This window comes from Rhineura floridana, chromosome 3 (genome assembly GCF_030035675.1).
Source record: "Rhineura floridana isolate rRhiFlo1 chromosome 3, rRhiFlo1.hap2, whole genome shotgun sequence".
In the NCBI taxonomy this organism is placed as follows: Eukaryota; Metazoa; Chordata; class Lepidosauria; order Squamata; family Rhineuridae; genus Rhineura; species Rhineura floridana.
In genome coordinates this window covers 73995010-74010388 of record NC_084482.1, presented here as the reverse complement: position 1 = coordinate 74010388, position 15379 = coordinate 73995010, and the positions used below count along the sequence as shown (strand labels likewise).

The 15379-nt window shown below is 47.5% G+C and overlaps 1 protein-coding gene across 4 annotated transcripts in view; it reads right to left on the bottom strand.

The window, feature by feature from the left end:
- Positions 1-912: 912 nt before the first annotated feature.
- Positions 913-15379, bottom strand: part of CAMSAP3 (calmodulin regulated spectrin associated protein family member 3) — a 51096-nt gene continuing 36629 nt past the window's right edge. For 2 of the 4 annotated variants that reach the window (XM_061616581.1, XM_061616584.1), the window contains 9 exons: positions 12296-12369; positions 11401-11473; positions 7728-9450; positions 6636-6769; positions 4352-4581; positions 4056-4152; positions 3385-3503; positions 2979-3097; positions 913-2662 (listed from right to left, as the gene is read on the bottom strand). In XM_061616581.1, coding sequence (XP_061472565.1) covers positions 2360-2662; positions 2979-3097; positions 3385-3503; positions 4056-4152; positions 4352-4581; positions 6636-6769; positions 7728-9450; positions 11401-11473; positions 12296-12369 — 2872 coding nt within the window. In that variant the 3' untranslated portion in view covers positions 913-2359. Of the gene's footprint in view, positions 2663-2978; positions 3098-3384; positions 3504-4055; positions 4153-4351; positions 4582-6635; positions 6770-7727; positions 9451-11400; positions 11474-12295; positions 12373-15379 lie in introns of all 4 variants that reach the window. The other 2 variants (XM_061616580.1, XM_061616583.1) reach the window with 2 other exon arrangements.

The window sequence follows — 15379 nt, the reverse complement described above, 5'->3', positions numbered from 1 at the left end:
AAAGCTCCACAGGGGTTATATTAACTGGTACTGACTAATAAGCATTAAATGTATGTTAAAAAAAGTCTGTGGTGCAGAATGTTGTAGGGTCTCTAACACATTTCTTTAACAGAAGAATTCAACCTCTGTCACCTGCTTTTGGTGGTGCCAGTAGTTACGTCAGAAAATGCCTGCAGGCAGGAGCTGAAAGTAAATTGTTCCCAGGCAGCAGATGCTTATTCACCAATGTATCAAGCTACGGGGTATGTTCACCTAAAGTGATGTGGTAAATTACCACTGAACCAGTTGTGCCTTTCCTACTGTGAGAGTTCCTCTAAGTGGTGTGCAAAAGCCATGCTGCAATTGGAGAAGTAGGCAGAGATCCCCTTGCTTGACTTAGTTCCTATCATCTTTATGCCCACTGGCCATGCTTGTTGGAGAGTTGGGAAGCCCAACAAACAGCTGATCGGCCACTGTTTCCCAACCCCTGATTCAGAGAAGCAGTGAGGGGCACTACTTTATTTAACCAAGCACATGAATACCTATTACTCCCCACCCCACTACTTTCACCAAAATATCAGTGTAATTGCAGGTAGTTCTATCAGAGAGGCTACTTAGACAGATAGAAGACAGCAGCTCCAGTAGTTATATATCTGCATGAAACAATGAACAAGAGCAGAAACACCTACACTTGTCTGCATTTATGCTATGCCTTTTCTTTAAGAGCTGAATAATGGACACAGACTGGAACTGAAGTCAGACTCTTGTCCCATAGAGCCGATTTTAGAGAAGGGAAAGAGGGCTTTTAGAACCATGGAGACAAGCTGCTACTAGTTCATTACAGTTGCTTTCAGTGGCTGTTATTGACCATGTGTGTGAGAAGTACAGATAACTCTTACATATCAACTGTACAGGCTTTTCTTCATAGCCCAAGCCCCCCAAAACACACCAAGTAATTATCACCAAAGAGCTTATTTAAGTTACTTTATTAAGCAGTCAGGGGAAAAGTTCCTATCTGCTTTTCTTTCTTTTTTAACACCAACCCAACCCTTCACTACACTGTACCTCCCCCCCAACACCTATATAACATTCAGTCATCAACAAGCAACCACGAGAAACCTGGACTAAAAGTTGAATAGCACTGGCCTTTCCCAGCATCCTCCCACTCTGCCCTGAGAGCAACTACTGCCCCAGAAGAGTAGGAGGAAGATGATGACCAAGCATCAGTGGGGAGGGGGAACTAATAGCCTTCAGGGCACAGGCCTCCTCTGGTTCTTGGAAGGGTGTGGAACAGCAGCCTATATTCATCACCTGCCACAGCCCAGAGCTACCGCTCTACACTGGTAGGAATAGGGGTTGGGAAGGAAGAAGAAACGAGCCTGCTTCTCCCCAAAGTTGTAGGAGTTTACTGTTTCATTCATTTGGCAGCTCAGTTCAGGATGCACAGAGGCCTGCTCTGTGACTACAGCAACTGCCAGCTTTCTCAAATTTAATTGAGAATGGCCAGCGAAAGCTTGCTCTTGTCTCAGCAAAGAGACAGGCTCCTTGCTAATAACCTGCCATCCCCCCAAATGCCTGCTAAAAAGTTATTACACGTAAACACCCCTGACCATCCCTACACCAAATAGCCCTTGTTAACGAGGGAGCAGACAAAAAAAACTGCAAGGGAGGACAAGACACAGAAGGAAGGAACATACATACATCCACTCACACACGGTTCTGTGCTACCCCCCCATGCCAACCTCCATTTACAAATTCACCCTACCCCACTGTTCCAATTTGCTCCTTTTTTATATACAAATAATTGAAAAATCATTAAATAGCTCCAAGATATATATATATGTATAGTATGTATAAATATAAACAGGGATACCTAGGCAACGAGAAACCCAGCACAGAACAGGGGAAGGCTTGGGCCTCATGCCTCAAGCAAGCAGGAGTCGGAAAGAGAAACCCTTCATTTCTGTGGTGGTGGTGGAGGACCGACATTCAGATGGTGGCTGGAGGCAGACAGAGCATGCAGAGCCCAGACGCATCTACAGGCCCAATATAGGGCAGTGTCACTATGGCACCTCTGAGCCACTCACTTATCACAGGATTTAGAGTAATTTCCAGAGCATCTGTCCCCCCACACAAGCCAATAGCAGTCTCCGCCTCAGAGCAGGCATAAGAACGATGCCCAAGATTCTTGCGTGGCTCTGACTCAGCCAAAGGATAGTGCTGGTCCAGGACACCCATGATTAACAGGTCCATCTACTCAAGCTACCCGTCACAGGAGGCCATCTCTGGGGTTCCATATATCCAAGCTGGGCTGGCAACGTAACCGCAGCTTGAGAGTCCAGGCCAAGGAAACAGTGGATTTGAGGTCTGCAAATCCCAGCTATTTTGGTGTGCCTGGCTTCTTTGGGGTGCCTGGCTTCTTAGTCTGCCAGAGGTGGCCTTGGATGGTGAAGGCATCCACGCTCATGGACATGGTCTTGCTGGGGATCTGAGTGAAGCGCTTGCGATCAGAGCTGTACTTGTAGATGCCCTCAATCATGGCCAGGGTGATGGTGCGGGGCCCATAGCCCGCCAAACGTGTGAGTTCATCTGTCTCCGCTGACAGTGTGTAGAGTGCCCGGAACTGGCAACTTGAGTCACGGAACAAAATGAGGAAGTGATTGGCTTTGCTCTTCTCAACTTCCTAAAATTGAAGGGGCAGGGAAGGAAGGAAGATGTATGTAAAACAGGCTGTATATGGACAGAGTTGAGGTACAAAAAACATCTAACATTCAGCCTTAGAAATGTCTGAAACACAACTAACAAGTACAGTTCTAAGTTCTTGTGAGTGGTCATAAAGTGAAACCAGGTAAACAATAGCAGCCCACATTGTTTTCTTTATCCCTACTGAGAGGGAAGGTTGTGTCTTTCATGGTCCACAGCAGCCAAGCCGCAACCTCTCTGTTGCGCAAGCCACATTTAACGACCTGTCCCCCAACCCGATTTCTCCCTTAGCTTACCTCCAGGATGCGATTTTTCTGAGGCTCATTGACTTTGCCAGCAAGGCAGCAGTGAGATAGCGCATTGTGGATAATGTATTTATTGGACTTGGCACTGGGCTCCTTGTACAGCTTGGGCCCTGCAGAGAGAAGGCGAGATCAGCAGAGAAGGCAGAGCATGTGCCTCCCTAGGGAAGGCAGCCCCAGCAAGACATGCAGAGATGCTCAGAAATCCCTTGCTTGGCAAGGTGGAGAATCTGGAGGTCCTTTAATGCACTTGTGCAAGCACAGCAGAGGCTAGATCCAGGTGACTGGCTTTACCAGTGCATTTGGAAAAGCACGGGGATCCAGCACAGCCTCCTCCGTAGTGTACTAGGGGGGAAACGGGGGTTGTTGGAAGGGCCGAATGAAACAGCAAGAGGTTTACCAGTGTACTCTGGAATGGAGGCAGGCGAGGAGGCAGTCGACGCGTTCTCCCAGTCACGCTCCCTGCTCTGGTTTGACAGCAACCGGCTGGGGGACATTGGCCCAGAAGGAGAGGCAGCACTGCAGAACAGAGAAGTGCTCACCCTTAATTCCTGAGAGCACAGTGCAAGCCCATTTCTTTGGCCATACTACTAGCCAGAATGCTCTAAGCCCAAGAGTTCCTAAACTGGTCTGTGGATTACCAGTTGTCCACAAGTTTCATTCTGGTGGTCCTTGTCATGCCTGTATTAAATATTCATGCAGATTTTCAATTGTATTTTTACTGCTTCTTTTATTTCTTGTATTTTATTGTATTACAACTTGAATGCTATGAATGTAAACTGTAATGCACTAAAATACGATATAAGAAATAAAAGCAGCAATGAAAATACAATTAAAAAGCATACAGCACCAAGCACAGTGCATTACAATTGCTACAACAGGCAGAAAAATTGTCAAGTGGTCCGCCAAGACGATCGACAATTGTCAAGTGATCGGAGGGGGGGATTTGGAAACCCTTGCTGTAGCCTCAGACTCAAATCCCATTCACGTACACCGCCTGCTTCATTGTGGCCTCGTAAACCATTAGAGCAACAAGGCCAGAACAGCTAATGAGAAGCACTACAAACTCACCGGGAAGATCTCTTGATGGAGAGTGAGTTGCCAGGATCATTGGCTACTGTAGAAAGTGAGAGAGTCGATTGGGAGTACACCTTGCTGAGCTTGGAGCCTAAGAGGAACGCACATGAACAGGAGTTGGAACTGCATGTAAACAGCCACAGATAAGATGGAAGCCTACCCCTTTCCTAAGCCACCATCACTCCTGCCATGGGGCACAGCAGCCACATTTACACGTTTTTTCCCCACCTGCAGACAATGCCTGGCTCCTGTCCCTCTAAGTCCCACTTCTAGCCAGCTGCAGCTCTTACCAAGGAGCCCTTTTACGGGGCTGCGGGCAAGGGCGGAATCATCGCAGAAGACTGTCTTGGGTCGCCCCTTCTTCAGGGCACGCACTGTGGTGGGCTTCTGCCGCAGCACCTTGTCTAGGTCCTCCATTATCTTGAGCTGATGACGCCGCTGGTACTCCTGGCGGGTGAAGTCGCCACGCCTTGGCCCCACCACTTCCTCTTCCTGTCGAGGCCGCTCATCTGCTGGCAGTCTAGAGAAATGCAGCCGAAATACCACCAGAGGTTGAAAGTGAGTACAAATCCACCAGGCCTAGGCCCAGAATCGTCTCTTAGACCAAAATCCACCAAACATTGTGTACAACAATAGGTAAAAGGAAGTTGTTTTCATGCTGTATTCTGAAATCCCTCCAGGACTGCTCAGTTAGGGGGGGAAATCAGTAATTGCAGACAAGCCTCCCTGAACTACCCCTCTTCTCTTGTAACATGAAGCAAAAGGTTGCTGGACTACAGCTCTCATCATCTCTGATCACAGGTGATGCTGGCTGACTCTGTGGGAGGCTGATGGAAGTTGGACTCCAAAAATGTCTTGAGGGGCACAGATTCCCCATCCCTGGTTAAGGCCTTGTAACTGCAAATTAGTGATTACAATGAGCTAGTCTCTCAAGGGAATTTATGGATTTGGGATGTTTCATGGCAGTAATATATAACGGCAATAGTCTTTTTGCCTAACATGCATTATGGAAAGTGCCATTTTTTTTAAAAAAAAATCATGGCTTAAATTAAGATAAATTTGCAACAATGCCTTGCTCACAACTCTATTCTAAAAAGCATCAGACTTAGCCAGCTAGTCAACAGAGGAAATTATATTTTTGTTCTGAATAACTCTGCAAAGTAAATATGCAAGTTTAAAAGTCTGAAACAACTACATAATTCAGTGACAGTGCCATTCTCCTAGTCTACATCTCATTCTTGGGACCGCAACAGCAATCAAATTCAGACAGGAACCGACATCTTGCCACAGGACAGAACTGGTGGCAGAACCAGGCATAGTTAGGCAGCTGCTGAGGGCCCAGTACTGCTTGAACTGGGGTCCTTTCACCTGTCCCCATTCTTTGGCTCAAATTCATAGCAGCAGACACGTAGGAAGCCACCATTTTGTGGTGGGTAGAGGTGCAAACATTTGTTCTTCCCACAATGCCCCAGAGAGACGCTAGATCAGGTCATGGAGGGAATGTCAAAATGGTGGTTGGCTCACAAGTCCCCGGCAGAGTTTGCACTGATGCTGTTGCCCTCCATGGCACTAGCAGTGAATGTTGCAGGGTGGAGGTGCAAGAAATAGATGGCACTTTGCCATGTCACTTACTTAAACACACACACACACCCCTCTGGTGCCAGTTGTGTAATGGGATAGCTACAACAAAGTCTATGGCCTGCATGTCAGCACGGACCTCTTTTGCCCTGGATATCTTAGTTCATGTACAAATCCCATTAAGTTCAGGTGTGGTGAACCTCCAGCTCACAGGCTAATCTTGTCCCATGAGACCATTTTCCCAAAGCCATGCCTATCAATCAGCTGACATCACTGAGTGACATAAGCTGGCAGGCAGGGCTCAATTCTGCACTGGCTGCACCTGCCAGTTCCCCAAGGGAACTGGCATGCAGCCAAAGCAGCTGGATTTAAATCCTGCTCAGAGTCCTGCACAGTATAGTATTGAAGTCTCAGCTGATGACTGGAGACTTTGATCCTGCTGGGCGCTGCTTTGCCATCACGTTCATGCGAGCGAGGAGGGAGAGATAAATATCTGGCTCAACAGGCCAAGAAGGTTCCCCATCTCTGGTTTAGTTAGAGAGTCCTTTGACTTGGCTCTATATGAAGTGTCCACATTTTGTTTCAGGAATGATCCAGACACCATTCTTGGAATAAGTTTAACAGATTTGTGTACTTTATTCTCATTCTGAATGGCCAGACCCTGACTCTTACCCTTTTGACATTGAAGAGGGAGTGAAAAAGGCCCCATAGTGACACAGGAGCTAGTTCCCCAGAAAAAAAGTTGCACTGGAATTTTTGTTGCACTGGAATCAGTACAAAATAAATGAAGCCGTAATTATTGATGCATTAAGTATGACTTAATTGATTGGATTTCTGTATGTGTTTGTGTGTTATGGAACTGGAGAAGCCAAAAGAGAAAAAAGGGGGAACACTGGAACCTGCATGGTACCACACCACAGCAAATGCCACTCCGGCTGCCTTTGTACATGCCCACGAAGAGGGCCAAGACAGTGGCTTGCCCGTATCCCGCCTCACCTGGCCTCCTCTTTCTTTTCCTTCTCTGCCTCCAGCCATTGCTTCCTGCGACGTGCCTCCTCAGTGCGGCGCTGCTGCCTCTCTAGGAGGCTGGCACGCTTCTGCGCCATTTCCTCCTCAGCCTTCTCCTCATCCTGCACAAAGACAGCATGTCAGTATATGGAGGGGGGCTGGGCTGGGAGAGTCCTACAAGAGGCAGGATCACTTTTTATTTTCAGGATGAGAGTCACACAGCCAGACCAGGCCTTTTCCCACCCACACTCTCTCCCTCTGGAAAAGCCCCACATTAAGACCATATACAGAATACTCTCATTCCGCTCCATATATCCAGTGTTATCCTGCCAGCTGTGAGCCTTGCCCAAAGTGGGATTCAAGATGGCATGAGAATCCAAAAGGGAGATGACAGAACCACAAAAACCTTCTTGTATTCTACTGATGTCTGGGGCCACAGGATTATTGAGCCTTGAAATGAGGTCAAAAAGGCAGAAAGTTCAGTTGTCAGCAGCTTGGAATCCTGCCCCAAAATCCCACATCAACTTGGCAGTGGGCATTGCCCAAATCATGATCCATGCTTGTGCCATCTCTTAATCTGAGGCTGAGCGCTGCCTACTCTTAGGGCCTGTTGAAGGTGCTGCAGAGACCTCCATTACCAGTAGAGAGCAGCAGCAGCTGGTGTGATTTAAGCTGGCAGAGCAGAAAAATGCCTCTAAACAACATTTTTGCGACCCTCAAGCATCTCAAAAGGGAGATGTGCATATTAAGTTGCAACCACCCACTCCTTCCCTGAGCAAACTGACCAGCATGTTCTGCATACACTTCTGTCTGCCTGCCAAAGGGCCTCTTGGAATCCCTGTTCCATCGCAGGCCTCTCGCCTGTATCCTACCCATCTTACCCTAAAGCCAGCCAGCAGAGCCTGAACCAACCTGCAATGCATCCTATTCCAGTTCAGAACTGGCTGGCTCCAAGGACATATCCCTGTCCAACTCCGTCTTACCAAGGCCATTCCCATTCTCCATAAGCTCATCTATAGAAAGTGGAAAGTTTCAGTCATCAGCTAAGAATTCTTAGTAGCCTAGGCTTTACGTTCTCACCTTGAAAAAGAAGCCCAGACCAGCACGGGGCTCAGACTCCAGTGCCTCGGTGATGGATTCCTCCAGCGAGTCGTCACCATCCGCATCGTCCTCCTCCTCTCCCTTCAGGCTGGACAGAGGGATTTCAATCAAGCTACTGCGTCGGTCACTGGGCGAGGAGACGTCACTGGTGCCATCACCTGAGACACGGGCATTGCCCCCTTGCGGAGGCACTGAGGCCACAGGCCGCAGATTCCCCTGGGCCTCCACCTCTGGCACAGGCAGCTCCTCAACGTCCGCAAAATGGATGGAGGACCGTGTCTGCACAGGCACCTGGCTCGGGGAGAATTTGCGGAGGTGCGGAAGGGTGTCCACATTGTGGGGAGGAGTTAAGACTCGCGTGAGGGGGGGCAGCTTCAGCTCAACCGGCCGGGTGTGCCTGGGGCTCTTTGGTGGAGCAGGGGCTGCAGACTTCTTGGGGGTGGGTTGAGGGGAGCGAGACTTGCGGGAAGGGGACGGCGAAGGCGAAGGGGAGGACAGCTCCAGGGAAGAGCGGGTCGGAGCCCCCTCACGGCCGGTCCTTGGGGCTGGGATCACCCAGGCTTGTGCGCTGGGCTTCTTCTCCTGCATGAGGCGTTGCTGCTGTTCACTCAGGCGCTGCATGTCCAACTGCAGTGAGCTCAGAGCAGTGTTTAGCTTGGCCACCGCCCGGTTGTAGTCACCCAGGTTCTCGTCAAGTGCTCCCCCCTTGGTGATCTCAGGGGAGAAGGTCACCTGCTTATTATCCAGGCGGGCTCGAGGGCTTCCAGCCTCTTCCTCAGCCTCCAGTTGGGCAAGCCGCTCCTCCAGAGTGAGCCGACCATCCTCAGACTGGGCCTGGGGATCAGGGGTCTTCTGGAGCTGCAGGAAGGCACTTTTGCCCAAGCGCTGGCGGTGCCGGGTGAAGATGGCCTCTATGCGCTTCTTCTGAGCCTCAATGGCACGGCGCTTCTCCTCCAGCCGCGCACCCAACTGACTCATCTCTGAGCTGAGGGCGGGGCTTTGGGCGGGGCTTTCATCTGGTGGAACAGGCCCAACCTCCGAGCCCTCAGAACTGATCCCGCTAGACTTGCTGTCAGTTGCCGCCAACTTCTTCTTGCGCTCTGCAAAACTGGTCATACGCACACCAGAGGCAGACGAAGCAGTGCTGTCAGGCTGTGAGCTCAGTGAACTCACGCATGAGGTGGAATCATTGGGCTCGCCTGCAGGCCTCAAGGGCTCTTCAGCATCAGAGTCCAGGCTGCCATCCTGGGCTGACTCTGTGCCATTGGGCGGCCCGTTGTGACAGCGGTAAACCATGGGCACCTTTTCTGGCACAGAGGCTTTGGGTGGCTCTGGCGAGTGCAGGTAAAAGCCATCTGGGGCTCCCTCGGGGAGCAGGCGCTCACTGCTGTGAATGATCTGCAGTGCCTCCTCAATGGTGGGCAGGTCAGGGTACCCGTTGCTTAGTCCATTCTCTAGGGCCAGTCCCTCTTGAGTCTTATGCCCAGCCCCATGAAGCGACGGTGCCACTAACCCATTGGGGGCCTCAGCCACATCAGCAGGCCGTGGGCGGGGGGAGCGGGGCAAGGAGGAATAGAGGGCAGGCGCTAGGCTGTCTGAACTGACAGAGCGGAGGATGCCAACTGGGTTCCCCATCACGATATCCACATCGCTATCCAAGCCAAAGGGGATGCTGAACGAGACCGCCTGCGACAATGGGTGGCTAGGAAAGAGGCGTAAAAGAAGAGGGGATTATTACGAGCAGCACAAAGAAGGAGTGGTGGAGAAACTGGGGTAGTCCACATCCACCGTCCACGCATGGCCAATTACTTCTTCTCTCAAATCTATATTCCAAGTCTGTAGTCAAGGAGAAGTATGGGGTGCCTTTTCAGCCTTTGACAATATAAAATCTCCTACTCCCATGTACAGTCACAGACAAGTTGATATATGGACCTGGAATTCTGCATCCTGAGAATCTTAGCTTACATTTTTTTCCAAAACAAAAACAAACCAATCTTCTAGCCCTCAAGGACATTTAAAAAAAAAAAAGGCTTGGAAGTGTGATTAGTTACATCTCAAAAACCTTGGGAATTGAATGGCAAGATTGAGCAGATTCCTGGTGGTTGTGAGATGAGGGTTTCAGTGCTGTGCAACATGCTTTGCCTATCCTGGTGATGAGAAAGCAGTAAGGATTATGCAATATGTTTGCTCAATTCTCTTTTTAGATTGCACTGGCAACTGTAATTGCCTGTGTACATTGTTCAAGCAGGCTTTTTATTAACCTTGGAATTTTATGCTGGCCCTGATGTTTTAATTATGCCATGCTATTTGTGTTTGGGGTTTTTTAAACTGAATTGTTGGTTTTTTAAAAACTCTTACAATTTTAGTTAAGAATATAAAAAGAGCCTGCGGGATCAGGCCCATCTAATCTAACATCCTGTTCTCACAGTGGCCCACATGCCTATGGAAAGTCCACAAACAGGATTTGAGTACAACAGCACTCTCTCCTTCTATGGCTTCCAGCAACTGGTATTCAGAGGCTTACAGCCTCTGACTGTGGTTCTTTGAGTACAGCCGACCTCTGTGATCATTACTTTAGCAGTTGGAAAGGCAGGGTACACATTCTTCTAATAAATAAATTTGCATAAATTTATAGATTGCAGAATTCAGATTATATCTCAACCCTGAGATTATGTTAATGCAGAATCTTGAGGTTTTCTTTTTTAAAACATCCATTTAATTTATTGCTACTGTCTCAAAGACAAAATGATCTTTGTGAAAATGTTAATAAGGAAGGTGGGTCTTTCATTAAACGTTTGAGGTTGTATCCAACACTGCACGAGAGGACAGAACATCCCCTTCCTCTTCTCCCCCTACAGCCCCTAACTTTGCTCCAGAGGGTCCCTTAGAACTCTCCAGAGCAGACTTGAGGGGCGCTTGGAGAGTTCCACTGTCCAGGCAGAAGTCCACTCCACTTGAGCAAGGGCACAGCGGATACAACTCTTGAATTGACAAGAAGAATTAGATTGTTTTCCATTTTTTAAATATTCTGACTGCATAATAGGAGATTTAGCTTTTTGCACATATTTGGTATTTTGTTATGATCTTGGGTCCTTCTCCCTCTTAAATATAATGCTTTAATTATTAGGTCATGAGAGCCAGTGTGGTGTAGTGATTAAGGTGTTGGACTACGACCCGGGAGACCAGGGTTCGAATCCCCACACAGCCATGAAGTTCACTGGGTGACCTTGGGCCAGTCACTGCCTCTCAGCCTCATGAAAACCCTATTCGTAGGGTCGTCAAAAGTCAGAATCAACTTGAAGGCAGTACATTTACATGTTTAATTATTAGGTTGAGTTTCACCCCCACCAAAAATACTATCTATTTTTGAATGTCTAACATGTAACAATAATCCTTAAATTGTTTACAACTGTAAATACACATTCTGTACTACTAATGTATATAAAATGTGTAATAGCAAGTATGATTTCATGCTGCCCTCATGCTCAAATCCGAACCAAAAGCTTAACATCCTTTAATTCATGTGACCTTCCCGTTCAAGGCACCCACCAGTCAATCGCTCTGCATTCTCATTAACAGGTTCCTACTATTCCTCCCAGACTTGTAGGACTCCCATCCCCATGATCCCACAGTGCCTCCTCATCCTTCTCACCTGAGCTGCTTCTTGCTCCATGCTTTACCAAAACCCTCTACGTGGGACATGGATGTTGAGTGATGCAGGGAGCCTATTGGCACAAAAAAACCACCAAAGTCACAAGAGAGCATAGGACCAAGAGGATATCACAAGGGTGTCCCAGAGGCTTGTTAGCAGAAATAAAGGATCTTGCTCAAGGAGGTGGCCCAAATCTGAGATGGATCACTGTCCAGACCCTAGGGCAACCTTCGCCAACGTGAAGCCCTCCAAACGTTTTGGACTACAGCTCCCATCGGCCAGTTCTACTGGCTGGGACTGATGGAGCCTTCCAGACATTTTGGACTACATGTTGGCAAAGGTTGCCTTAGGGGGACAGTAAAACATGTCAAAATAAGGAGCAGATACACAAAAAAGTGAAATACTACTCTATTTTAAAAGAAGCTCTACTCTGTGTCCTTCGCAAAGCACATATCTGAAAGAAAACAAAAGCACCATCTGTCCAAGAGCACAACAAAGAAATTAACACAAACTCAAGAGCATGTTTAATATAACTCGGACTGTCCAAAACCATCTTTTGAAGTTCGATTTTTGATTAAAATCTAGTTTCTCAGTCTGCATTTTCCACTGTAGACCAGTTCAATCTTGTTTATGCAGAAGTTCCACTGTGTTCAATGGGACTTAATTCCAGGTAAGGCTATATAGCAGGGATGTGGAACCTGTAGCCCTCCAGATGTTATCAGACTACAACTCTGCTGGTTGGTGCTGATGGGAGGCCAGAAACATCTGGAGGGCACAGTTTCCACATCCCTGGTGTCAATAGGGCCTCTAAGAGGTCACTTGACTTATACCACAACAGAATTAGGGAACGCCTTTTGTGTGTTTTTTTTACATGGGGTTTGTAGCAGTATCTTACCTAAAGAACCACAAAGTGGGGAGTGTGCCTGCCCTCCAGGTAGCAGTGGGTGGCGGAAGTTGAATACTGGGGAGCTGCTGGTAGAATAAGAGATTATATCATATTAAAACAGGAACATGGCTACGTGTAGTAACATAGGAAAGCTGGTACTGTAGTTCGTTAGTTAGGAGGGCAGTATCTGATTTCTGCAGCTGCACTTGCCAGAGTTTTCACAGAAAGGGCTTCAAATCCTCTGGCAGCGCACACACACACACACACACACACACACAGCTTTGCAAAAGTAATCAGACCCCTGACCAATGCTCTCATATTACTGAATTAAAGATAGTACATTGTAATTTCGTTCTATATATTTCATTTTGAAAGACTGAAACTCAAAATCAATTATTGTAAGGTGACATTGGTTTTATGTTGGGAAATGTTTGTAAGAAACATCAAAAACTGGAACATGGTGCTTGCATAAGTATTCAACCCCTGTGCTGTGGAAGCCCCCAGTGTACACAGATGAAAGAAACTGCCCTATCAAGGACACAATTACCTTACCATTGGCCTCCATCTGTGAACCATTAACGTTGCTGTCACACTGTCATAAAAACTATATAAAAACCCCACTGTTGAAGGATCATTGGTCAGGCTGTGGATATGAAGGAAAATGGCCAAACAGCATTCTACAGAAGTGAGAGATAATGTAATACAAATGCATAGATTAGGAAAAGGGTAGAAAATAATATCCAAGTGTTTGGATATCCCAGTGAGCACAGTTGGATCAATAATCAGGAAGTGGAAGCTGTATCACACCACCCAGGCACTGCCAAGAAAAGGCCGTCCCTCAAAACTCAGCACTCGAACAAGGAGACTTGTGGGAAAAGCCACAGAGAGGCCAACAATCACTTCGAAGGAGCTACAGAGTTCAGTGGCTGGGAGTGGAGTAATGGTGCACCAGTCAACCATATCAAGAGCTCTGCAGAACACTGGCCTGTATGGGAGGGTGGCAAGAAAGAAGCCGTTACTCAAAAAGTACCATCTGAAAGCACATCTGGAGTTCGGCAGAAAGCATGGGAGTGCCCCAGCTGCGATGTTGGAGAAGGTTTTGTGGTCAGATGAGATCAAGATAGAGTTTTCTGGCTAAAGCTCAAAGCACTGTGTGTGTCGTAAACCTAACACTGCCCATGCCTCAAGACACACCATCCCTACAGTGTAGTATGGTGGTGTCAGCAACATGCTGTGGGGATGCTTCTCATCAGCAGGCACTGGGCATCTTGTTAAAATCAAAGGAAGAATGGATGGAGCAAAATACAGGGAAATACTGCAAGAGAACCTGCTTCACTCCACTAAAAAACTGAAGCTTGGGAGGAAAGTCACTTTTCAGCAGGATAATTATCCCAAGCACAAGGCCAAAGCAACATTGGAGTGGCTCAAGAACAAAAAGGTGAATGTCCCACAGTGGTCCAATCAAAGTCCTGCTCTCAATCCCATTGAGAAGCTGCGGCATTCTTTGAAAATTGCAGTCCACAAGTGACATCCAACCATCCTGAACAACCTGGAGCGAATCTGCCAAGAATGAGCCAAAATCCCTCCGACACTGTGTGCAAAGCTGGTACATATCTATCCCAAAAGACTTAAAGCTGTTATTGCAGCAAAAAGTGGCTCTACCAAATATTAATGTGTGGATATTTATGCAAGCAACATGTTTCTGTTTTTTATGTTGCTTACAAACATTTCCCAACATGAAACCAATGTCACCTTACAATAATTGATTTTGAGTTTCATTCTGATCACTTTTGCAAGACTCTGTGTGTGTGTACATACACACACACACACACACACACAGGAAGGTTGCAGAGGACAACTGGGTGCTTAAAGCCAGTTTTCATGTGAGGAAAATGACTGGTTTGGGGTGTGTGTGTTTTTTTAAGGGGAGGGAAGGGGTGATAGAAACCTAAGAAGGAATTTACACAACACTAGAATCACTGCGTTACATTATATATGCACACTGCTAAGTGTCAATCCACTCAATCATTTGGCAAATAAAGTGAACAGACTTGCAGGAACAAGTTCCTTTAATTTGCTGCCTAGAGGCATTCCCATAACTTGCAAATGGGAGGAGATTTCTGCCTATCTTATGATCAGAAGCTTTCCCTGTCCCCCAAGAAAAACTATCATTTCTATTGGCCTGGAGCACTTGGAGAACAGCTGCTCTGTCTGGGAGAACTCCCCCTCTTTCCTCCACCAGTGCAACTCAATACAGGTAAATCAAGGAGACTCTCCTGATCAGCAGCTACAGCTGATGAGGAAAGGGAGCACCTTGCTCCCAACACAAGAACAGCCAGGGACTCTGTTTTCTCCCTAGGGCACAGGAAGGCCCAGCTAGCCTGAAACATAAGGAGGCCCTGAGCCACCAGAAAACACAGAATTGCAAGAATAACTCCATCCAGATCAAGTTTCCACAAAGAGTTTCTAATTTGTGAAGAGGCCCCTGGGCTAGCAGAGAGGAAAAAGTCAAGCCTTGGAACCTTGGAGTACTGGCACATCTGAAGTGGAAGAGGCTGAGCGGTTAAGATCCCTGGGTTCTTTAGGAAAGCAGGGACACTAAGGTCAACAACACAGAAATGGTGAGGGATTTCAAGGACTCTCTACAACTCAGCCTGCTGCAGCAGCACTGTCTGTACATAAACCCACTACCCTTAAAAAGGAGGGAGGGAGAGAAAATGAGAGAATGAGAGAATATTTACCAGTTCCTAAAGTAAGTCAGGATCTTTGGGCATTGTTGAGAAGGGAACAGTTAAGCCACCAGCACCTTACCTTCAAAGCTCTTGTGAAGGAGTGAAGAGCCCATGGCCCTCCAGATGTTGACAGCCAACAGTTCTCATAATTCCTGACCCGCAGGCATGCTGGATGGGGCCAGCTGGGGTTCAACAATATTTGAAGGAGAACAACAGACACCCCACAACTGCCCTTGAGGCTGCTTGGAGTTCTCTGTCATCATGGCTTTTGGCCTTGGCAGGTTGCAGTCTGGACATTGTTCCCATCCAAGCCTTCCTGACAGCGTTGATTCGTATATGGGAGACTAATTTGCCACGCTGC